Here is a 24,912-nt window from a genome sequence, read left to right as displayed (position 1 = left end):
CATAGTGATAGGCGCAGCAGCAATGCTGGCCGCCGCAGCAGCAGGAAGAGGAAAAAAATAAGACATCCCTTGAAAATAAGCCATAGTGTGTTTTTTTGAGGAAAAAATAAATATAAGACATGTCTTATAATATGAGAAACACGGTACGAGTCATATCTATTGCTCTGCACTTTTTACCTCTTACTCCATTTACCACTATCATGCAACCATGGAAGTTTGCCCACATGACAAATCAGCCCTGAGTTTTCCACCTCTGTAGTAGGAGAAGGGCTCAAATGAATATGGGAGATCATATGTGTATTTATTTCCTGAGGAGTGTGAGCTAGAGGTTGCTTTTCAACCTCTTTCTGGGTAGATTGCATGTAATTCACCTAAACTCAGCTAGAACTCTTACAAACTTAAACTATCCCAGGACACAGATACATCTTCAATCAGAGCTACTTATATATTCAAACAAAAATGTTAGAAGTCTCTTCCAAGTAAATAATTACATCTGCACAAAATCATTTCTAGATTAAATTTTAATTATGCAAGGTCCTTTTTATGAAGTTCAATCTACAGAGTACATTTTAGATGTAAAAAGGTGTAACAAACATGAAAAGTTGCAGTTTATATTAGTCAGGAACCACACTCCTGGGAGAACATGCTCATATAAAAAGATTACTCATTTTCCTTTAGAAGATATTTTAGAATTATACGAAAATAGTGGTATTTCTACAATTTTCTTTGCATAACAAATCACAATTTGAAGCACTCAATGTTTATAAGGATTTTTTCTGCTCTAAACAGAAGTTATGCAAGCTAAAGAAAGTTGTCATGATCATTTCTGCCACATAACACACATTCATTTTACAATCTTGTACAGCAGTAACTAAAATGGCTCATAAAAATATACAGAGTACAATATGGATCCCCATAGGGCGTAAGAGTGCTGTTATCCCCATCACTCAAGGCTATTCATGTTCCAAAGGGGACTGGTTAGACGGGGATATGGGCATTTGTTAAGTAAGCCCTACAGTGATCCACAATCATGCATTTTAACTATATTAAACTGAAAACAATTGTTATCAAGAACTATGCTACAAATTCATAAATGCAAAATATAGTCAAATTAAAAATGGGTACTTTGCTATTATTAAATGGATAATTTTAATCAGCTGTAAAAATTTCAACAGACCTGCTTTCTAATTTAATATATTAAAATGGCAATTATTCCTTCCATTTAGGTAAATAATTCCACCTTATAGCCAATTCAGTAAAAAACTATTCAATAAAAATTTATAGATGTTCTGCTACAAACAGCATAAAACCACATAGCATGAGTTGCTATGAAAACTCAAATATACAAAAATACATTTGTTAAAAAGTTCAATTAAAGTGGTTAACTTTAATCATGTTAAAAAGCTGCTTTAAATAGCAAATTGAAAAATTAGCATTTTTCCTACTTTCAACAGTATAAAAAGGCAAAATACCCTACATTTGAGGTAGCACTGCCAATTCACAAAACTTTGAATAAATTTCATATACTTCCATAACACATTTGTCATTGCAATATTTAAATGAGCACTTCAATTGTTCAACTCAATTTCATAGCAATACATTACTTTATAAAACTTTTCAAAAATACTGGAAATGGTTTTAGTAAAAAAAAAAGAATTGCATCTTATACTCAAAACACTGTACAACAAAATCTTTCAATGTTACAATATAAAGAAAAGCTATAGTACAAAGCAATGGTTTATAATAGCTGAAAAAACTGCCTATTTTTTCATAGTCTGTACAACATGCCACACCCTGTATCATTGTTTGTCACTTGCACTTCTTGAGGTCTGAGACTCTCAAAGAATGAGCTGTAAGGGATTTTAAAATATTCTCTTAAATCAACGTACTTTTTAGAGCACATAGTATAAGGAATACTATTACAAGAGGCATGACAACCATCACTCAGACTTAAAATGGGATTCTGTTCTCCAGAGGGAAGGGGTAGAGAAGCAACTCCTGTGCATTTGCTCCCCTAGAAGCAACTCCTGCTTCTGCAACTGCCACTAGGGATTCAGCCTGAGAGAACCAGTTATAAGATACAGACCTGAGTGAGAACTACTATGATTAGAAAGCTGTAGCATCGGAAGTCACTCTTCATTGGACTTTGTAATGTTTACTATTTTCTGGTGCATTTTGGCCAACAGCTCTGAAGTTAGCCCAAAGAATGAAAAATACAAAAGTTACACAAAACAAGCAAATCTTCAGCACTAAACCCTAAAATGGTCTTTCCTATGTCCAGAACAGATAATTAACATTATCCAGACTGCTTCACAAAGCATATACATTGCTTGACAGGCTTTTCATGTGCTATACAACTAATTTATTGCTTAACTGAAGTGTGTAATTTGAAATAGGGAGATGGCTAAAAATATATAGAAAAGACTTTTGGTAAAGGTATCTGCAGCTTTACTATTTGATCACAATTTTTAAGAAAATTTTGCAGAACTAATGTATGCCAAGTGCAATGGTATGAGGTATGTGGTTTATTGCAATGAAGATTTGACTGCAGAAGCTGTGCATTATCCACCAGTTTGAAGACACTCAGTAGATATATGGAAATATACGATATGGTACACGTTGACAGTATTTTTCCCATGCTAAGCCATATTTTTTCTTACACTGACGTTCATCACGGGCTTCTCGATGAATAAGCAAACCGGTAAAGTATATGACATAGAAATATGGTAAGATGTGGTTGATCCCTGTAAGAACACATAAACAGTTATTTTTTCCACTCTACACTTGAAAAGGTAAAGAAGGGGTTTTTTTGTTCATCACTTTAACGTTAAAATTTTATGACTAGGTTTTAATATTAAATTTCAAGCTTGAACATTATATTTGTGAGTACAAGTCATGATTTATTTTCTCTCTGTTTTCTATGGTGATAAAGAAAAAAAGAACTTACTGTCAAAAAGACAAACAGAACAATATACTTATGGTGTATTATCCCACCTAGCCATGATCTTACGACAATTTTCAATTAGATCAGGGGTGGGGAACATATAGTTCTCCACATGCTATTGGACTCCCAACTCCCATCAGTCGCAAACAGCATGATCTATAGTCAAGGGTGATGAAAGCTGTAGTTCAGCAATACAGTGGTACCTCGACATCCGAATGCCTCGACTTCCGAAGGTTCCGACTTACGAAGTCAGCAAACCCGGAAGTATTTTTGCCGCGTGTGCATTCTGCGCCTGCGCAGTAGCACAAAATCGTGCAGGCGCAAAATGGACGCTTCAACATCCGAAGGTTTTGACTTACGAAGAGCACCACAGAACGGATCGCCTTCGTAAGTCGAGGTACCACTGTATATGGATGGCCGGATTCCTCACCCGTTTTAGATCCCATGTTCTGTAAAAATGAATTTCTCTCCCAACCATCCAGAGATATTAAGAAGTCTAATATCTCAGTTAATAACAACCATTGGTAAAAATTTGAAAAATAGAGGTCAGAGGCAAAAACACAAATTAAACAATAGGATTGCACTCTCTCACACGCAGACAAATTCACAAGGCCAATGTCCAAGCTGAATAGTTCCACCCTGAATGAACGGTTTAAGTGAGGGCAGGAAGCAGCCTTGAAGTCAACTCTTAATTGTTTTCTGCCTTGGACAATAGGTGGTGAAGTATCACCCACATGATGGCCCGCCACCCATGAAAAAATGCAAGATTTCATTAGAAGACACTTTACTATCTTACCACATGGTAAGGACCAAGCTAGAGCCATGATGATATCTCCAAGGTAGTTTGGATGGCGCACCAAGCCCCACCAGCCAGAGACCAGGAGGTTTTTTCCAGTTGCAGTGGGAATAACTTTCAAGTCTGTATGATGATATACAAATAAGTATGATTTGTACTCAGCAGAAGAGAACACACTGTGTAATATATAGAAAGCACTGACAGAAAACCAATTTGCCTAAGCAGTACTTACAAGCAACTTTTGGATCTTTCGGATTTCTTCGAAATATGTTTTTCTGTGAATTGGCACCACGAAAAATGCAATAGCCAAGAACTTCAAAAAATAAAGAATAAGCAACTATTATTTCCTCACAGAACTTGCCAACAGCACACAGTCCATTGTCTTTCCAATTTTACATTAATAACAATGACAAGAGCAACATTCTTGGGCATCTATTTATTGTCCAGTTTTCTAGTCATGAGTACAATTGATGTGGATATTACAAATTTACTTGCTTACTGTGAGGCTGCCTCAGCTCTGGAGGACCCCTGGCCAGCCCCAGAGGCACCATTCACCTGGGGAGCTTGTAGCCAGGGCTGCTGCAAGAAACAGCTGCACAAGGCTTTGGGAGGCAGAGACACTAGAGGGCCTCAGAGGAGGGAGGGAAGGAAAGAAAGAAAGTTGCCCACGGCATCCCTGACTATCATTCAAGGCACCCCAGGGTGCCACAGCACACTGGTTGAAAGCCACTGCTATACAACATTAAATAGAGATGGAGAATTATTTGTAGTTTTTATAGCTACTCCACCTTGAAGAAATGCTATTGAACAATGACACTCACAAGGTTCTGATGGCAAACACCCTCTCTAAAAATTACTTGATTTACTAACATCACCAGTTTGGGTCAGGAAAGGGCTTTCTCAACCGACAATGAAATATTATTCCTTCAGGAGACCTGAAGGTTAATTCTGCTGGCTTAATAAGAAGAGATATGGGAGGAGAGTAAATCCACCTGTATGTTGGCAAGGAGCTTTTCCAACCTTGAGGCCCACAAAAGAAAAACCAGCTGTAACTTACTGCACCCTCTTTTTCTTTTGTTTTTTCTTTGTTATTTCTATGGGACATGGGGTGGGAATTTTTTGATGTGGATGCTTGTGGGCAACAATTCATACCACTCAGGGTGAGAGTCTGAATGGGTTGGAGAGTGGGGGTGAAAGGTGTTAACTTAGTCAAAAGCTACAGGGTGAGAGTCCATTGGCACAGAGTGGGACCCTCTTTGTGTGAGTAATGGGGAGTGAGTGGGTGACTTAAGTGAAAAACAATGTGAGAACCATTGCTAAGATCATTGGTTGTTTAGCCTGTATGAATGATTTGTGTTTGATTTTTACTAAGGTATTTGGTTAAATTGGATATTTTAATTTGTCACTGTAGTTTTGCTTATTTACAAAAAATATGACAGAATTGTTACCGTATTTCACGCACCTAGTTTTTAGAGCAGGAAAACAAGAAAAAAATATTATGAGCGCGGTGCAACAGCGAACAGCCTGTCCACCGCTCCCAAACCTTCCCGGGGCTTCATGGGAAAGGGGAGGCTGCCGGCAGAGCGGTGAGGAGGCTGGCACAGTGTGAGATTTAGTGCTGGATTTAGTCTCTGATCTGTGACTTTTTACGGCTAGTCCCAGTTATTATTCTCTAATGAGGGGGGAGAGATGCACTCCATATGGTTCCAAATGCATGTATCCTTTGCTGCTTTTGATGCCCCATATACAAAACCCTCTCACATTCAGAGCAAGCTTGGGCTTGCTCTCCTGGGTGTTGAATCAAGTTAAGGTGTGTATGTGTGTGTTTGTAGGGGTGTGTGCGTTTTGAATCAAATAAATGGGGTGTTAAATAAATTCAAGGGGCTGTGTGTGTATGTGTGTTGAATCAAGTCAAGGTGTGTGTGTGTGTGTTTGTAGGGGGTGTTGAATCAAATAAAGGGGTTGGGGTGTTGAATAAACTCAATGGCTGTGTGTGTTGACGTGACACACACTTCAAAGCAGCTAAGCTGCAGAGCGATACTGGGAAGCTTTCCCACTGCCCTAATCAGCCCACGATCTTTTGAGCGCTCTCTCTCACACACACACACACACCAAAGTAGCTGAGCTGCAGAGCTCTGCCGGCAAGCTTCCCCAATGCCCTAAGTAGCTGATCTTTTGATCTCTCTCTCTCTCACACACACACAAACGTTAAAGCAGCTGAGCTGCGCTTCCCCAATGCCCCGATCAGCAGGATCTTTTGAGATCTCTCTCTCTCTCTCGTTAAAGCAGCTGAGCGACCTGGTACCCCTTCCCTCGTTTGCCGCGATTTCGGGCTGCTTCTCGCCCCCGCACCTTCTGCTGCTGGCGGGGGGCCCTGGAGGGAGCGGAGAAAGCCCAATTTCAGGCTGCTTGTCACACCCCACACACACACACTTTCTGCCGCTGATGGGGGCCGCGGAGGAGCGGGGGCTGCTCCTTGCTCCCCTACGGCTGAGAGCTATGGCTCTGTCAGCAGACGTACGTATCCCTCCGCTCGAGGGATCCACTGCCGTCCGTGCCTTCGCTCCATAACACGCAGTGACTTTTCACCTTCTGTTTTAGGGGGGGGAGTGTGTGTTATGGTCCGAAAAATACGGTAACTTGTTGCTTATCGGGCCTGCTTATATGATTTTGTAATTTTTGTATTTTTTCTGCTTATTTTTCTTACTCCATGATTGATTGATTTTCAGCATTTATTCAAATATTTTCAATCTATTAAGCACTCCCTGAAAGCATCCAGATTGCTTTTAAGTAAAGCAGTATTTTGTTTTAATTGCCACTTACTATTCAAGGCTACAATTGCAGAAGCTGATAACCAAGAAAGTTCATTTGGATGTTTCACTAAATAGAAGGCTTGCAAGCTGTAGAGAAAAGGAACCCACACCAAGTCTCCAAACGCTAGCATGAACCCAAAACCATCATGGATGATGTCCATTGTTGTCAGAATAGCTTCCTAAAAAGTTAAACGAATTAAATTAGTACTTATTTGATTTTTTGTTAATGGCAAAAAAAAATTAGCTATATTGTATTGTTAGGGTTGTGTACATGTTAAATATGCAGCAAAGCACACATATACTGAATTTACACTTTTCTAAAAATCAGCAAAGAGCTCTCAATGCCTTTTACAATTCGGCTATCTAGATGGGCAGATGAGAGCCAAAACAGGAAAAACTGCTTCCCCTTCTCTCACACTAGTACCAGTTTCTCACTCATAAACATCACACCCATTCACACAAAAACCCTTACCCCATTCATCCATCCATTATCTCATTCACACTCACACCCCCAAGACAACCTGCCCCAATGCACAGCCACCTATTTTGTGCTTCACCCTTTTGGCTAAGAAAGTTAGCCAATCTTGTACAGTACATTGCTACCACAGAATGTACAAGATTCCAAAACTGAAACCACTTTGTGGGCTGTATCCTTGATGCCCTCATCCTGTCAAAGAAAGAAGAGCCAGCAGGCAGACACTGTGCCTGGGCTCATTCTGTGGTCAACCCTTAGAGCAAGACTGCTAGAGCTAGAAGATCTGGCATCTCTTCTGAGATAGCAGACCAGGTAGCACACAAGACACAGCCAAATGCCTTCCCCAATGCCCACAGCAGTCTTCCCTGCCACTGAAGGTTGCTTCAGGTGTTGGGAAAGGTGTCTGGTTTTTGGCATCCATAGGGAAGACCGCAGAAGCCCACTAATATGCAGTCTACAGAAAGATGCAACCCCTTTCACTTGACAGAGCGGAACAAGTTATACAACAATTTCCTCAAACATTTCATGAACAGCCTAGCCCACAATGTTTTTCAGCCAATTGTTGTGATGATGAGCCAATCATATGCTTGTTATCATATCAAAGAGATGGTTTTCTCCATGACCAAAATGGGGATACTGAGAAACATGAGGGAGGCACTAGCACAATTAGAGGAACCACAAAGTTTGCAGAAATACACCACATCTTTTAAAAACTCCAAAAGGAGGCCAAAATAATAATAATATTCCTACCAAATAGCCATAAACATTACCTCATTCCAAAGTGCATCCACCACATAAAGGAGCTGGAAACTATTAACCAGAATCATGGACAAAGATGGCATATTCAGATGTTGCACTTTCATCTCAGTCAACAGCATTGCCAAATTAATAACAACCTTAAAAAAATTAAGTTGCACATTAAAATCAACTTTTATCTTACAACTCTGGTGAAAGAGTAACAAAAGTTTCAATGTTAACTTCATTTCAAAGCATTTTTCTCCTGCCATGTATAAGCAGAGTTTGACCTAGTGTGTGCTCTTTTCCCTTTAACCTTCTATTTATCTTCCCATATTTGTATTTTAACTTTTATAAATTAAACAGCTATGTAAAATGAGATATACTTGCAACTATGAATATTGTACAACTAATGCTGCCATGATAATGCTGCTGTTTGTAGTATACAATATAGTGTCATCATAATATTGTATTGTTTCCAGTATTTTGCAGTCTTTTCCTGCAATACATTTTTCATTTTAAGAACTTAGTTGTCTTATTTGTAAAATCAAAGATGATGCAAGAATAGATCTAAACGCTTACTCACCCAGCCAATTAGCCCTGGTCGTAACTCACAGAAGTATTTCAGGTCAAAATTTCTGATGCGAGGATTTAATTCACGTCCCATAAAAAAGTCATAAAATATATTCCCTACAAATAAAAATAAATTGGACCACAGTGTAATATTGGCTACTGTACTGTTACTGGGTTTTATCCAAGTCACACTTAAAGTAGTCCCACTGAAATTAATGTCAGACAGGATTTTTGTCTAGAACCTCTTACAACACATACTTATGCCAAACTTGTCCCATATTCTTAAAATACACTGAAAAGAAAAGTGGGTACACATTCTTCTATGTAATGAGTTTGATTTACAGGAGCACACAATCCAATAAGAATGCTTTTTATCAAGGTACATGCAAATTAAATTAGTAATTATGTAAATAGCATGAGCTGATTAAATCAGACAAAACATTCTGAAATAAAATGCATTTGAAGTTAAATGCATGATTCCTCTTAGTGTTTTACTGAAAGCCCCAAGACAGAGACTATGGAGCAGAGGAACAGAGGTTAATGTAGTTCGTAATGACAGTCCTTTTGACACACAGAAATGCATAAGGACAAAAAATAAAATAAATCAAGCACGGAATGCTTCCACAATTGAACACTTACCAGAATTCCCCCCAGGTGACAATTCTTGTTCGGATGCTCTTAATGAACGGGCATAGAGATAAATGCTTAACACCACAGAAAAAACTGTAGCACAGACAGCAAATTGTAGGAAATGGTCATATATATAGGAAAACTCCATTTCAAAATATAGAGAAATTCCTACAGTTGCAGCTGTTAAGATAAAAGCATAGAATCCTTGAAGGAGAAAAAAAACACAGGCGATTATTGTGAGACACAAGTAAAAAAAAAAATCACTACTCTAAAACACACTTAAGAAAGTGAATGCATAGAAACACTGAAAATCATTTTCCTAATTAAATCATCTTAATAAAGTGGGCTCTGGTAGAAAATTTTATGCCAGACATCTTTGTATTTAAGGTTTCCAATTTGGCAATATTTATACACAATGTAAAACCCTAAGGCTGCAATTCTGTATTCATTTACCTTGGAATTAACTACACTGAACCCAAAGGGACATACTGTATTTATATAAAAAATAATCCATTTAATATAATAAAAAAATTAAGCTGCTTACATGAAAAATAACAATAATGCAACATTCAATAAAATTTATTCAAATGCTTAGCCGCCCCCCCCCCAACCCTGCCCTCCCTCGTTAAAAATAAACAGAAAGCTTTTGGGCAAGCTTGGCTAAACACATACACCAGAGCTTTCCTAACTTTTCATGTTGTTGACACACTTTTTTTTTACATGCATCATTTCGTGACACAGTAATTCAGTTTCACTAGCACACTGGAGGTTAAACTAACCCCTTATAAGAGTGTTTGCGCAACACACCTGCACACTGCAGCCGACACATTAATGTGTCGCAACACAGTTTGGAAAGCTCTGACATACATTTTAAAGTGGTAATTACTGTATTTGTCTCACAAATTACACAGGGGGGGGCGTTTCCAGAAAGTGGGTGCTATTATCTACTGGTTTCCTTTCACTGTGTCACCATACGACCATGTGCTGGTTGTGCCATGACCAGGAGGGTATCCTTGGAAGATATTAAGAGATTGGCTAGGTCTGTACTGGGGAAGACAGCCTGCTATGTATTCCAGTTCCAAGATGTTTTGAGCTTTAAATGTCAAAAGCAAAGCCTTGAGCTTGACTTGGTAGCTAATAGGCAGCCAGTGCTTTCAAAACTGAGAGTCCTACTAAACATTCTAGCAGCCCAACATATAGCATGTTATATGAGACTAATTGTAAGGTTACTCATGTTACACCTTGGCAAGGCTATCCGTGTCAAGGCATGGTTGTAGCTGGCACACCACCCCTAGCTAGTAATGGATGACCTGAGCCACTGAGGTCAGCTAGGTCTCTAGTGATGGATCTAGCAAGCACCCCCAAACTCTGTACAGTCGTACCTTGGAAGTTGAACGGAATCCATTCCAAAAGTTCGTTTGACTTCCAAAATGTTCAGAAACCAAAGCACAGCTTCTGATTGGGAAGCCACAGAAGCCCTGTTGGAAGTTCGGCTTCCAAAAATGGTTTGCAAACTGGAACAGTCACTTCCAGGTTTGTGGCATTCGGGAGCCAAAACGTTCAAAAACTAAGCTGTTTGAAAACCAAGGTACGACTGTACTTGCTCCTTCAGAGGGAGCACAACCCCATCCAGAGCCAATACAAAGCCAAATTTGCACCTCTGGGAATGAAATAGAACTGGATATCATCAGCAAAGGAGTGATACTTTGCTCCAAATCTAATGATCGATAGTATCAAGTATGTAAAGGACAAGAAATCAAATACAACAATATATGTGTAATAAAAGTTTAGCCCATTTAAACACATATTGCACTAGGAGTATAAAACAAACTATAGTTATGGCCATTGCCCATTACTGAAAGCTACCACACCTACATACAAGTACTAAGCAAGTGGAAAATTAAAAGCAGACAATCAGCTGTAACCATATAGCTGAAAACCCAAAGCATCATTTGGCATAACTGAACCATATATTCTCATGTTTGCAATCTCAATAATTATAATTACAATATGCTGCTTAAATATGTGAACTGATCATTATCAAAATAGGTTACCAGTTCAAAAGTAATGCTGAATTTAAAACCTAATTACCATTTATCCTGTATTCCAGTCTCATTCCATTCAAAAGTGGGGTCCCTTCTACAAGCTTAAAAGAAAAAGAAAAAAGTCTTTTCCACCTAGATTCAAGAGTAGCAAAGCAAATTATAGGGAAACAATCATTTTTAAATCATTTTTGCCTTTCTACATTTTGTAGAATAACAGAGCCACTTAGCCAAGAGAAGGGGGGAAATTCTAAACCTTGCAATTACTGTACATGATAATCCCCATGATATAAAACTGATTGCATAATAATCTGTAGTTTAAAAACTATTAAAAATAGTTTTTAACTATTTTAACTAGATGTACATCTACAGTCCATGGCATGGTTCCTAAAGCCTGCCTCTGCAGACCAGAGTGATTGAGATTGTCACAATCCAGTTCATCAAGACATGTGGTTAGAGCATGCCTGGGCCACTCCTAACTCAAATGTAACAGAGAAACAGGGCTGAGTGCCCCAGATCTCCTGAAGGCCATCCAAATGGTTTCATATAGAATCTATAATATAGATGTTAAATAGAACTGGGTACATTCTTGTTTGGCAGGAATGTAGTAGGAACACTGAAAATTCCAATGATCATTCTCATCAAATATAGTCCCTCAAGATCATCATTTTCATTGGTTTTGCTTTATGACAGCCATAATATTTTTTAAAAATTGTCACACACACAAAATAAAAATGCATTTTTGTAAATGCAGTATACAAATTTATAGTTACAGTTTTACCTTTCCTATTGGGAGTAAGTAAAACAGAGCTTGGAGAAAGAACCAAAGAAGAAAGACACCAAATACTCTTGTCTCCCATAAACTTTCCAAAGCTGGGAGGGAGGGAGGAAAATTCAGAACACTGGGGTCTTTCTGAGTACACATCAGCAACAAGTAAAATACAGTTCCAGGAAGGAGAAAAATCATTAAAAAGGCACCTGCAAAAACAAACACACAGAATCAGAAGTTAAACAGAAAACAAAATAAAGCATTACTACAACAGAAAAAACGGTGGTCAAACTACTCAGTAGCTACAATATTGCAACTAAAGGATCACCCCCCTCCCCCACACACACACCAGGACTGTTACCTATTTTAAGATATAATGCTTTCATTGCCTAATGGAGAACAATTTGAAATGGGTGACATAATTAAAGACTGCATGTATACTTCTAGCAATTGCACAGAAATGATCTTCTCTAAACTTTAAGGTACTAAAGGCTCTTGGCCAGCAGCAGGTAGCCACAGAGATGCAAGAGGAAAGAACTACAGTGGAACCTCAGTTGTCAAACGTAATCCATCCCGGAAGACCATTTGACTTCCGAAACGGACAACCAAGGCGCAATGGGCAGTCAGCAAAATCCATTGAAATAATGGAGAAACATGCCTCGGAAGCCATACAACTTCTGAGGTGTTCGAAAATGGAAGCATTCACTTCTGGGTTGTCAGTGTTTGAAAGCCAAAACGTTCAACTTCTGAAGCGTTCGACAACAGAGCTTCCACTGTGGTCCCAATTCTAGTCACTTGCCCAGATATTGATGACATGTAAGCATACCGCTGATGTCACACAGAAAGCATGATTACTGGGGGGAAATTATGCAATAAAATTCATGAAAACCACTTTCATTATGTAACTATTTATTGAGTATGCTGGGATTCAAGAAACCACTACCAGGAGAGGTCTCTAATTGACTTCTAATGGAAATGTCAGCTCTGTATATACAATGATGTGCATACAGAGCTGCTTCCCTCCACTAAAGTGAATTTGGGAATTTGCAAAAAAACTATATGAATGCTGCAGTACTCCAAGACTATCATACCAATTTTTCCTCCAAACTCTAGTTCCTCTGTCTTCATGCATACTTTTACAACAGGTTTGGGTTTCTCTAAAATTCTCTCTTCTGAATACATTTCTTCTGTTCTCTTCTCCTCCTTCCTTGGATGTAAACTGTAGCGTTCGAGGATGCGCTCTCTGGCACGCTCAGATTCAATTCTTTGGCGCTAAAAACCATAGTGAAGGGAGAGGAAGTCATTTGCAATCATACTGCACCACCTGCTGGATATATCCTTCCATTTAAGTAATACTGCCTGAAAACCACTTGTTTCTTTGATCCCAACTCTGCTAATCTACACTGCCATACACTCCCTTCTCATACCAAATAGGTCCAGCCTCTTCCTCAAACCTCCCCCCCCCCCCACAATTCCTTTTCATCAATACATTTACAACACAATGCATACAGTCATTCTTAGCAGGATAAGAGCAACCTATTCCTTTGTCAATGCTCTTTATTAACATATTCAAGATCCATTCTCTACATTCTATCCATTTTATCATGTCAAAGTTCTTTATAATATATTCAAGATCCTTTTTCTACATTCTATCCATTTTATCAAGGAATACATTTATTGGAGGTATTGTACTCTCAAGGATTGAAGAGCAGCTAACTTTAAACATCTAACCAGAAGGTTTCCAGAAACAATGGAAATTTGAGTATGTTGAATACTATTATTTCATACCTCTAGAATGTTGTGAGATGAGTAATTCACTTCTGTGATATCTGGCTCCCCATTAAACTGGTGGGTATTGTTTTCATTTAGTTTCTGGATTAAAAAAAAGAATTGAGTGTTTCCATTGTAGTAAATATTATCAGTTTTTTCAGAAAACCTTCCATTCCACAACTAATCATAGATTGCGTTTATAAATTTCTGATATGTAGCACAGACACACAAGAAAACCAGGTTTTATGGAGTCCTTGAACAAAATTCTAAAACAAAAAACTTTTGGAAGTACCTGGTTTAGTTTAGTCTCCAAATCTAAGTAGGAGAGGAATTTGTGAAACAGTAAAGTGGAAAATCAGTATATGGAACCTGTGGTGTACTCCATATACTTGACTTTTTTATGTCTGTGCCAACTTTATTTTGACAGTACAGTGGTGCCTCGGTTTAAGTACACAATTGGTTCCGGAAGTCTGTACTTAACCTGAAGCGAACTTTCCCATTGAAAGTAATGGAAAGTGGATTAATCCGTTCCAGACAGGTCCGCGGAGTACTTAAACTGAAAGTACTCAAACCAAAGCATACTTAAACCGAGGTATGACTGTACTAAATTCCTTTTACTTTCTTTGCAAAGGAAGAAGTAATTGAATAGTGCATGAAATCTGGTTTGTTCAAGGTACAGTTGCTATGTCTTTTTGTGATTCCAAACTACAAAAAGTGCAGCTACTGTCAAACTATATTGCCGATAAATTTTCTATATTTTGGTTTATCTGTATGTGAACATAGGGACTAGACATAAAAATAAATAAACTCAAATACCAAAGGAATCAAATTCGGTTCCCCAATCATATTCTTTTCATTTTTTGGTTCTCTGCTTTGAGAGGAAGAACGACGTCTGTGTTTTGCTGGCCGACCAGGTGAACGAGATCTAGAGCCTGATCTAGATCTGCTACCACTGCGTCTTGAAGGGGAACCGGAGGAAGAGCTACTTTTTCTAAATCGAAAAGATGACATAGACTGGGGAAAAAAGTTATACCATTAGCTTTACCATCTAGTAGGTAGTTATTAATATCTCTAAATCTTCTATTTAAAAATATTCATTGTTTACATTACATTTCCAAGCACAATTCAAAGTGTTGGTGCTGACCATTAAAGCCCTAAACAGCCTCGCCCCAGTAGGGGAGCGTCTCCACTCCCATCGTTCTGCCCAGACACTGAGGTCCAGCGCCTTCTGGCGGTTCCCTTGCTTTGAGAAGTCAAGCTACAGGGAGCCAGGCAGAGGGCCTTCTCAGTGGTGGCACCCACCCTGTAGCACACCCTCCCACCAGATGTCAAAGAGAAAAACAACTACCAGACTTTTAGAGGACATCTGAAGCTTTTAATGTTTAATGAACTATTCTATTTTAATATTTTGCTGGAAGCCGCCCAGAGTGGCTGGGGTATAAATAAAAAATAATAAATTATTATTATTAATTATAATTATTATAATAATAATAATTATTTACATTCAGTTTTTTTGCAACATCACTTGGTGGATCGTGAAATGAAGAAATAGTATTGCACCTTACTATTCAAGCTTGAGACTTATGATTTGTATTTGTAAAGCACAACTGCCTCCTCAGTCTAAAACCAAGCTAGCAGTAAAATATAACAAATGTGCTCAACCTTGAAAACTGATGTGTGCAGCTCTGCTCTTACTTAGGGAAAAATCTAGATGTATGGCATTTATGTAGGTGATAACCCTAAATAAATATGAAATTGCATAATCCCAAACATTATCAACAATATTGAAAATAAAGCACAGCTTATTTCAACATACATTCAACATATATTTAAAATACAATTGTTTGGAAAATAAATATGATACCTGAGTTGCTAAAACACACCCTAAAATACCAAAGTAGTTCATTTTGGACTTAAAAATATTCTGCACACATTCTGATTAGATGTGGGATCAGGAAGTGGAAGATATATGCATTTTTAAGAAATTCAGCAACCCCAAACATTGTGTGTCAGATGTGAACTGATACAACCAGAGCAATTATTACTGAATCTACTTGAACATAGGACATAAAGGATACAAATTTCTTCCGTTTCCTAAATGCCCAATATACTACAAATTTTCAAAGCTGAGCCCCCAGCAATTTTTAAAAATCTGGCTGTACATGCATTACAATATGTTTAATGACTTTACAAGTGTTCAACAAACTCCATGGCCACGGCACAACACCCGCATGTGGAAAATTCTGTTGATACTGCACAGAATGCGTTTTACAATGGGCTAATCTTAAAACATACAAAATCAATAAGGAAAAGGCGCATAATGGCTTGATGTATAGTGCAACTTTACAAACCATGGGTAGTATTCAATGCTCTCATTCCATCAGTGCAAGCACTTTGGGCTACACACTGGAACTTCCACTGCGCCTCCCAACATGCTCTGAGGGTTCTACCAACATTCTGGAGTAGCTTTGGGGATGGCACAGCATGAATCTTCTGTTATACAAATGGAAATCCTTGTGCTAATGGAGCAAGTGCATTGGATACTACCCCATAGTTTTATCCTCATACTGCAGGAATATACACAGAAGCAAATATTTAGGACTAATGACTGAAGTGTAGCCCAAAGGGTTCATTACTAACCAAACAAATGAACCCTTCTTGTTATGATTATTTACTCTAGAGACTAATTACCCTCATATCACTTTCTTTTAGCTGAAGCTCAGTTCCATCTTTGTATTTTACTGTGTAAAGATGAGCTCGGTCATCATAGCTGGTTACTTGTACTTCATAATACAGAACACTTCCAGGCCACCGGCCCATTACCACTTCTTCATCAGCAAACTTTCTCCTGGGCATGTTTCAATCTTGGGGATAAAAGTGGAAGAAATTGAAGTTGTTAGCATAGATGTTGCAAAAGTCAAGTCATGCTTTAAGTCTAATGAAGTTAAAGTCACCTGTGTGCTGAATGAGCTAAACGGAAGAAATGTATGACCACTTGACCAGAGTTACTGTATTTCAACGCATAATGGTCACCACGGTGCAATAGTCGAACCCCCTCTTTTTTGGACCCTAAAAGTGGTCCCCAGAGCAATCCCTGCATCGCAGGGGTGAAAATGCCTTGCCAGTGGGACATTTTGTTTTGCTCAACAGCATTTTCCTGCTTTTGTAAATGAAATGGCCCTTGGCGCAGCTGTTTCACAGCCTCTTCCTGTTCCCCTGTGGGCCTAGGGTTGCCTGTGGGACTTGCCTGTTGTCCAAGTCAGCGCTCAGCCCACAGAGAATGAGGCAGCCCCGCACAGGGAACGAGGGTGGCGGCAGCTGAGGGGGTCTGGTCTGAGAGCCAGTGACAGAGAAGAAATTTGATGGCAAGGTCTTGCCCAGAGCCTAGTGGTTGGGGCCCATGAATGTGCCCAGTTTGTGGTAACTAGCGACAGAAGAGCATGCATCTGAGGCAGGGCTTGTGCAGCAAGCCTCCTGGTTCTCCATGTGGGACTTGCGGGGCAGGGTCAGAGACCTAGGTTATGTATTTACCATATTTCACAGTGTAATTGTCACCACTACATAATAGTCACACCCCATTTTAAAAAGAAATATTGGCATTAAAAAAAGCAACCATTACACAGTACTATTATTTTACTCCAGTTCTAAGCTGCACAGGTGCAAAAAAAGAGTGTAGGATTTTCCCATCTGTTCAAATATATTAGTCCAACACACACATGGGAAAAATATGAAACTACACAAAAACAATGGGAAAACAGGTACAAGAGGTTCACACTATGTGCTACAGAGGTTACAATCTATGTTTTGCCTATTGCAGTCAATAGGCTTAAGACTGCTTAACCTAGCATTGGACTGTAGTCAGTTCAGTGAACTGATGTCAACGAAACGCCCCCATTTCAAAAAGATTATGACAGGTCCAAAATATTTTTGGGCCCAGGGTGACATCTGAAAATCCATTGACTTGCTTTCTTGTCAGAAGTTAGCTCATAAACAAGGGTTGGAACAAGGATCCATCCCTTTAATCAACACACGACTGTTAACTCTGCACTGCTATTCGTACTTACATGTAAGCCCACTGAAATTAGTGGGGCTTACTTCCTGGTAAAAATACACAGAACAAGCTGTATTACAGGTGCAGAGGGGAGAGGCCTCTCGGTTTAAGCATATACCATCTCATTGGCTTTGTACAGTGAAGAGATCTATAAAAATAATAAATAAACGTGGAGCAAGAAATGGAAATAGATTCTGGTGAAATGGCTTCTTTAAACAAATTACTATCAACATACCGTACCAACATACAAAGTTGTTTACAAAGTCAGTATAAGCATGCTGACTGGGTTATAAACAATTAGACACAAGGGCAACACAATTAACAGGAGGAGCTCCTAACAAACATAGGAACATAGGCAATACTGTAACTAGAGTCCAGAAGACCTAATAATGCCATCATCCACAGTATCAGGGATTCATTCACAGGGCCATCTTTCAACATATTGTTGTAGTAAGTTGTTGTTATTTTGATTTCTGTTTCTTGCCAGTCCACTGCTCTAAATCCAAGGGCAAATTACAACAATTTAAAATTCAGTATTAAAAACAGTTTAAAACAAATCATAGCCACAAGTCACAAATGTGTTTTTCAGGTGTGTAGGGCATCATCTGCCAACACGCCCTTGTACATTTTGCATAGGACAGATATTTCAGTCTCTATGCAAAAGAATAAAAGGGGGAGAATGTTATTTCCCCGACAGGGTAGTTGTTGATCATTCTTTTTTTCTTTCTTTCTATTATTTTAATTTTTGTTTTGGCACCTGTTTATTGTTGTAGTTGTAGAAATTTTTAAAAAATTACAGCCAGATTACAATGTGAACAGGGTGGATAAAAATCAATGATTTTTTTAAAAAAATCAAAAAAATCGGATTTTTTTGATTTAAATCGGATTTTTTTGATTTAAATCGATTTTTTTGATTTAAATCTGATTTTTTTTAAAATAAAATGCTTTTTGAGGAAAATATATTACCATCCAAAGGTTATTCCATCATGAAATAAAGATTAGTTTTTTAATTATGTAGAATAAGGTTGTATATGTTTATTTTTGGGGGTAAATAAATGCCATTAATCCATTCACAATGTCATGCTCTTCCAGAGGTTTTTGTAAGATTATTGGGCAGATTCTCTGCCTACAAGATATTATCACAGATGCTTGGTTTACTTTTGCAGTTCTCAAAACTGAATTTGACTCAACAGAGATCACATGCCTCTTCTTCACAGCAAAAATGTTATAACATGAACAGAGTTGAGAAAAAGACCTTAATCCTATTGTTCTACAAACCTATGAATACAGAAACAACCCCTTCAGTGCTAAGTTTCAAGAAGTTCAGTGAATAGAATAGGAACAATATTTTTCTGATTGTTTGGAGTGGACAGTATTTAAGTTTTTCATGTGATTTAAATCGACTATGATTTAAATCAAGCCTTACTGACTAGTGATTTAAATCGTGATTTAAATCATGATTTAAATCAGTTTGATTTAAATCAAATCCACCCTGAATGTGAAACAACTAAACTACCATTCATCACTGATGAGGTAAACCAAGAAATGATTTTTATGACATCACATATGTTAATTAACTTACCAGGATTATTTGTTATTATCTATGGTTATTTCTTGTAAACAGTATTAGAAACTCAGATATATAATCCTAGGTCCCCACAATGGAATGGGATTTATTATTATTCATTTCATTTCTATGCCAAAGTGGTTTACAATACATTAAAAAACAAAATAAAACAATCCAGAATAAAACAAATTCAAGCTTCAAGGAAAATATTTCAGATCTTTCTCTAAGTGATGTTTTGCTTTTCCTAGTCACCAGCCTAGCATCCAGAGATCTCCATGTGGTCGCAATTGGAGCCACGCCAGTTGCAAAATGCACCTGGCTAATTTCTCAGCAATGTGCTGAGAAAAGTTGAAAGCGTTTCCTATTTTTCATCTCAGTGCCATTCAACTCCTACCTTACAAAATTCTCTTCATCTATCAGACAAAGTGGGCTTCATTCTCCTGAAAAATTGTTCCATAATAAATTGATATATCTTTGAGGTGCCACAAGAATGGTTGTTTTAGGAACATATGAAGCTGCCTTATAACAAGTCGAACAATCAAACCATTACTGGTGCAACTATGTCAGATACACTGAATGGGAAGGAGCCCTTCCTGGTGATGTCATTGAACCTCGGGTGCTAAGCATGCACTCTACCACTAAGCTTTAGCCTTTAATCAATCTACCTATAACAATGTGCACCTTTCTGCAGCTCTTGTTCAAAATCCACATTTTGGATGTGGTAAGTGGCTCAAGTGGATAGTTAAGTCAATTCTTTTTTTCAGCCTTTATAAGGTTGATTTGAAACATTTTGCATCACAATCAATTTCACAATAAACTCTAGGAGTGGCTATAAAAGTTTTATAGAGCTCTCTGTCTAAATATATATTTACTATGGCACGACGGGGTGAGCTCCCATTACTAGGTCCCTGCTCCTGCCAACCTAGCAGTTCAAAAGCACGCAGTATAAGTAGATAAACAGGTAAGGTAAACCGGCGGGAAGGTAAACGGCGTTTCCGTGCACTACTCTGGTTTGCCAGAAGCGGCTTAGCCATGCTGGCCACATGACCCAGAAGCTGTGCGCCAGCTCCCTCGGCCAGTAAAGCGAGATGAACACAGCAAGCCCAGAGTCGTCTGCGACTGGCCCTAACAGTCAGGGGTCCCTTTACCTTTACTAAAATATTACCGGTATCTTAAAAAATTCAAAATAAAACATTGCAAAAGAGGTCAACTACAGAATGCACATTTAACACAGCAAAGTTAACAAAAAAAACAGAATAAAACATTACTAAAGGAAGTAAAGTATAAAATGCACATTTAAAACTGAATACCGTAGTTAGGAAGAGAATAAAATATTATCATAAGCATAGAACATATCTGCTGGGCAGTGGCTGTGGAAGCTCAGATTCAATAACCTGTACAGCCAGGATACCATCAAAATCACTGCAAGTCATGCCCAATCTCCTTTTTAAAACTTAGTTGCGTATAACTGGCACATTTCTGATTAATTTTGCCTGCAAAAGCTCATGCAACCATATATGGGTTAGTCTTTGAAATGCCACAGCACACTTCCAAAATACTACTGGCTATGTTAATCTTAGCAGAAGAAAACATTAAGGCTAGTTTTGAAACTATTCTGAACACATTGACACATAAAATGTCTTTTCCACCTGGCCTGGGAGTGGAGGACCCTGACTGACTCCAGTTACAAAAGCTGAGGCTTCTAGAAGGCATCTTGCCTATGAGTTCTGCAAGACCTGCTCCATGCCTTGCAGGCCTTTTCCACCTGACTTGGGAAAGCAGGGCCCATACTGATCCCAGCTACAAAGGCCTTCAAGAGATCAACAGCCTTAAACAGATTAAGACCACAATATCTCAGGGATTGCCTTCCCCCATATGAACCAACCTACACCCTGTGAGCATCATTTGAGACCCTTCTTTGTGTGCCACCTCAACAAGAGGTCTGGAGGGTGGCAACACAATAGCAGCCTTTTCTGTGGTGACTCCGTTTGTAGAATGGTCTCCCCAGGGAGGTTCACCTAGCACCTTCATTACGTATCTTTAGGCACCAGGTGAAAATGTTTCTCTATAACCAGGACTTTGGCAGATTATGTGGTCTTTTAAATGTGTTTGTGGGAGAGGGGTGGTTGGGTTTTGTATTTTGTGTTCTCATTTTGTAATTTTATGTTGTGAAATGTCTTATGTTCTTTGGATGAAGGGTGATATGCAAATTTTTAAAAAGTAAGTAAATAACTTCCTTCCAAGCTGATGTTTGCCCTTTCCTTCATCCTCACAAAACAGATTCATCAGAAAACTTTTACAGTACTTCTAGAAAAACACAGTGCAAGTCAAATAGTATCTGTACTGAATTAAATAACAGTTGCAACGATACCAAATTTCTCAAGTGTGTGCTTGTTATTTGGTGTAGCAATTTACGACACTAATGAAACAAAATTAGATCTTAAATTGCAGGTGTGCTTGCGAAGATTGATGCAACAGGCACAAGTCTCCCACATAACACATTTAGCCCTGTAAGCACAAAATACTAAGCACATCCATGTTATATACTGGATTTTTGTGCAACAGTACTCCTTGTTGACTATGTCAGGTGCACTTGTCTGACATCTCCACTAAATTAATCTATGCACTTCAAAATAAACTAAAGAGCAAAAAATCCTCTTGATGTCTGCAGGCTAGTATTTATTGGGACTCTGGAGTACACCATCAGCCCCCTGAGACATCTTCAAGGAGTGCATATCAATCCCATGGAAGGATAGGCTCCTGAGTGCTTTCCTTAACTACAGCTAAGACCTGGGTAAATTCACAGTGTGCCCTGGCAGCAGACCCTCACTGGATGTGGGAATAACTGGATCTTAACATCACTCCAAAGTGATTTGAAAAGCAGCAAGCTTAGAGACAACTGCTCTATGTTTCCTTCTGCAAGGCTTTGGGAGGCGACTAGAAAGTATCATTTTTAGAAATTTTTTAAAATATTTTCTAATATTAGTATGTTATTACTACTACAGCTTGCAAATCCTCATATGTACAGTGCATACACATGGTTGAATGAAAAGCTTTCACACATTTGTCTGCAGAACAGGTTTTTGTATAAGACTAATTAGAAGTAGAATCATAGAATTGTAGTCTTGGAAGGGACCCCAAAGATCATCTAGTATTGCCAGTTTTAAATTTGGATGGTGCCACTTATTAGCTTCAACAGCAGTGCAATTAATGATCTTAGTACTGCAGCCTTAGGATTCCTTCCAGCAGCATTTGCAGTTTTACAGCCATTTAACATGAAATTCACACAATTGCAGTGGTTTCAAAGGGGACCTATAAATCAAGAGCCCGAGTGAGTTGTCCTGGAAAACTGCAGACCGCAGTGCAAATTCCCAATTAACCATAAGGCTCACTGGGTGACTTTAGGCTACTGTGTCTCAGCCTCCCAGGGTTGAAAATAAAATGGGGAGCGCAACAATCACGCACAAGATTTTGAGCTTCTTGGAGGAAAAGTGGAATAGAAATGAAATAAGTGTCCTCTATTCACTTCTCCCCAGAAACTACAAACGAGAAGAGTGCATACGTCAGAGCCGGAGATAAACATTATTATTATTATTATTATTATTATTATTATTATTATTATTATTAAAAAGATGGACTTCCATCCTATCGGGAATATTATTCTAAAACAAGTTCCACCAAGTTCCGTGGAGCTGACCCCCTGGTAAAGATGCTTAGCATGGCAGCCCTCGAGAGCTGCTGCCATCACTTCCAGAGCCCTCCTGTGTCGCGAGGTGCCTGCGATGCTCTCCGACCTTTTCGCTCCGCGGCTCTCAGGGGCGGGATCCGCTTTCCGCAAAGGGGGGAGGACAACTCACTCTCGCAATCTCTGCGGCGCCCCAAACGGCCCACGAGAGAAACTTAGCCGGAGGTCTCTTGAGGAGTTCGTTACAGGCGCCTCGCGGGTGGGGGGAGTAAAGAGAGGCGACGCGCGGCTCTCGAAACCAGAGCCTGGCGAAAGGCCGAGGGGGGACGCGGAGCGACGGCTGTGGGGGAAAGAGGCACCCAGGCCTCAGAAAATGGAGGCGGAGGGAGAGGAGGGAGGGAGCAGAAGGAGGCGGCGACCGCCCGGTACCCTCCCTCGCAGGAAAGGCGCCGAAGGGGTGTGTCCCGGCCCGCAAACAACGCGTCCTCACCTGGTCGCTGTGCCCCCGCCGCGTCGTCTGGCACGGAGGCCTCCGCCGAACAATACGAAGCCTGGGCAAGCGGGCGAAGGAAGGGGGCGAACTCAACGGCAGCAAGACCCAACCGCCTCAAGCGACGGTTACGGGAGCGATAGCGGGCAACGTTACAAATCCCTCCCCCGGGTCCCGCTGGGAGGCGCGAAAGGCGAGGCGCCAACCGCCGCCATTGGCCAAGCCGCGGCGTTTGAATCCGTCTCGGCGGCCTCCCATTGGCTGAGAGTCGGTGGCGCGTTCCTCCCTCTCGCGCCCCGACGCTCAACCTCCCGAGTTCCGGTCCAAGTTGTGCCTCAGCTTCAGTCAGTTGACATAGTTCACTCCGGGGAGTTGAAAATCTTGTAGCGCAGCGCCAAAACGACCCGCCTCCTCTCAAATGTTCCTCGCGGCAGCTCGTCCGGCTCTCGCCGAGCGATGGAAAGGGTAGCGGGCTCTCCTTCAACTTTGCACATCTGAACAGATGCAAACGTGTCGGGTTCTCTCGGATGAAATCCAGGATGGTGGGGACGCCGCCCCAAAATTCCCGCTCCCACTGTGGATGGCGAAGCATAGTTTTAACGCGCACGCTGGGAGTTTGGGTGGGTGTGCAAAGCAATCCGCTCACGCTTCTGTCAGCGCAGATCAGACAACACCCGCACACCCAGTCCCTGTGCACTGAACCGCTTTATGCCAAGAAAAACAAAAGATGCAGGAAGTCCAAGGCGGTGCAGCCGCACGCCCTAAAAATTGAAGAGCTTCGCATATACCGAACCATTTGCGACTGGTGCCTTACTGTGACTGAATTGGATACGTCCGAAATTTTAAACAGCTCTTCTATTTCTAGCAGCAGATGGTCTCTTTAACCCGCAGTGCTGTCCTCTGCCCCGTGGCTCCCACGGTAGAGAGAACGAGCGTGACCCTCTTTTCGAAACGACCGTGCTACTGTACACGTTTATTTTCTTGAATGTCTTTCATCAAAGATTCCAAGGCAATGATCAAAAGTCTGACTAACTATATAAATGCAATATAAAACCAACCCATAAACATAGCAATAGGGAACAAGAGAAGAGACGAACTAAAAATAGGCTGGCTCTGTAAGGATTGTGTGAGGCACATAAGGGGGTTCAAACCTCTGTTTGGGAGCTTGTAAGGTTTGCTGCTGGCTGCCAGTGAGTCTGGAAGTGCTGTGGTGTCACCTGGTGTGGCAGTGAGGCAGGGTGGCAAGACACCTGCCATTTTTGCATTTTCAGGTTGTGTTTTCCCTCCCTTCCCTGTTGAACATGTATTGGTAATAGTGGCTATTCAGCTAGCATAGCAGCTATGTGTCTTAAGTCCCAGCATATTGGCATATTGAACCAGCTGCAATCCTATCCTATGCATATGCCGCCACCACCCCTCCCTGCAAAAAGAGCTCAACAACCTTTGTGTCTGGATTTTCACCTTTTGAAATATGGCAATAGCCTAGTTTTACCCCTGGCATATGCCTACCTAAGGCCTGAATTCAGTCAGGACAGCAACCATGTACGAATGCTTCCAGATGGGAGTTTATTG

The 24,912-nt window shown here is 40.0% G+C and overlaps 1 protein-coding gene across 2 annotated transcripts; it reads right to left on the bottom strand.

Moving 5' to 3' along the window:
• Nucleotides 1-503: 503 nt before the first annotated feature.
• Nucleotides 504-23,505, bottom strand: LBR (lamin B receptor). 2 transcript variants are annotated; one of them, XM_035111430.2, is made up of 14 exons: nucleotides 23,341-23,505; nucleotides 16,239-16,411; nucleotides 14,364-14,561; nucleotides 13,566-13,649; nucleotides 12,869-13,049; nucleotides 11,790-11,986; nucleotides 11,058-11,112; nucleotides 8,976-9,170; nucleotides 8,350-8,453; nucleotides 7,799-7,924; nucleotides 6,564-6,732; nucleotides 3,973-4,053; nucleotides 3,741-3,863; nucleotides 504-2,744 (listed from the first exon to the last, which is right to left on the bottom strand). In XM_035111430.2, exons 2-14 carry the CDS (start codon nucleotides 16,401-16,403, stop codon nucleotides 2,584-2,586), a joined length of 1,839 nt encoding a protein of 612 aa, XP_034967321.2. In that variant the 5' UTR covers nucleotides 16,404-16,411; nucleotides 23,341-23,505; the 3' UTR covers nucleotides 504-2,583. The 2 variants fall into 2 exon arrangements, with proteins under 2 accessions (XP_034967321.2, XP_034967322.2); XM_035111431.2 differs by lacking the exon at nucleotides 23,341-23,505 and adding an exon at nucleotides 23,023-23,319.
• Nucleotides 23,506-24,912: the final 1,407 nt, after the last annotated feature.

This window comes from Zootoca vivipara, chromosome 3 (assembly GCF_963506605.1).
Source record: "Zootoca vivipara chromosome 3, rZooViv1.1, whole genome shotgun sequence".
Classification (NCBI taxonomy): Eukaryota; Metazoa; Chordata; class Lepidosauria; order Squamata; family Lacertidae; genus Zootoca; species Zootoca vivipara.
The sequence above is the reverse complement of the archived record's forward strand: the minus strand, read 5'-3'. Positions and strand labels throughout refer to the sequence as shown.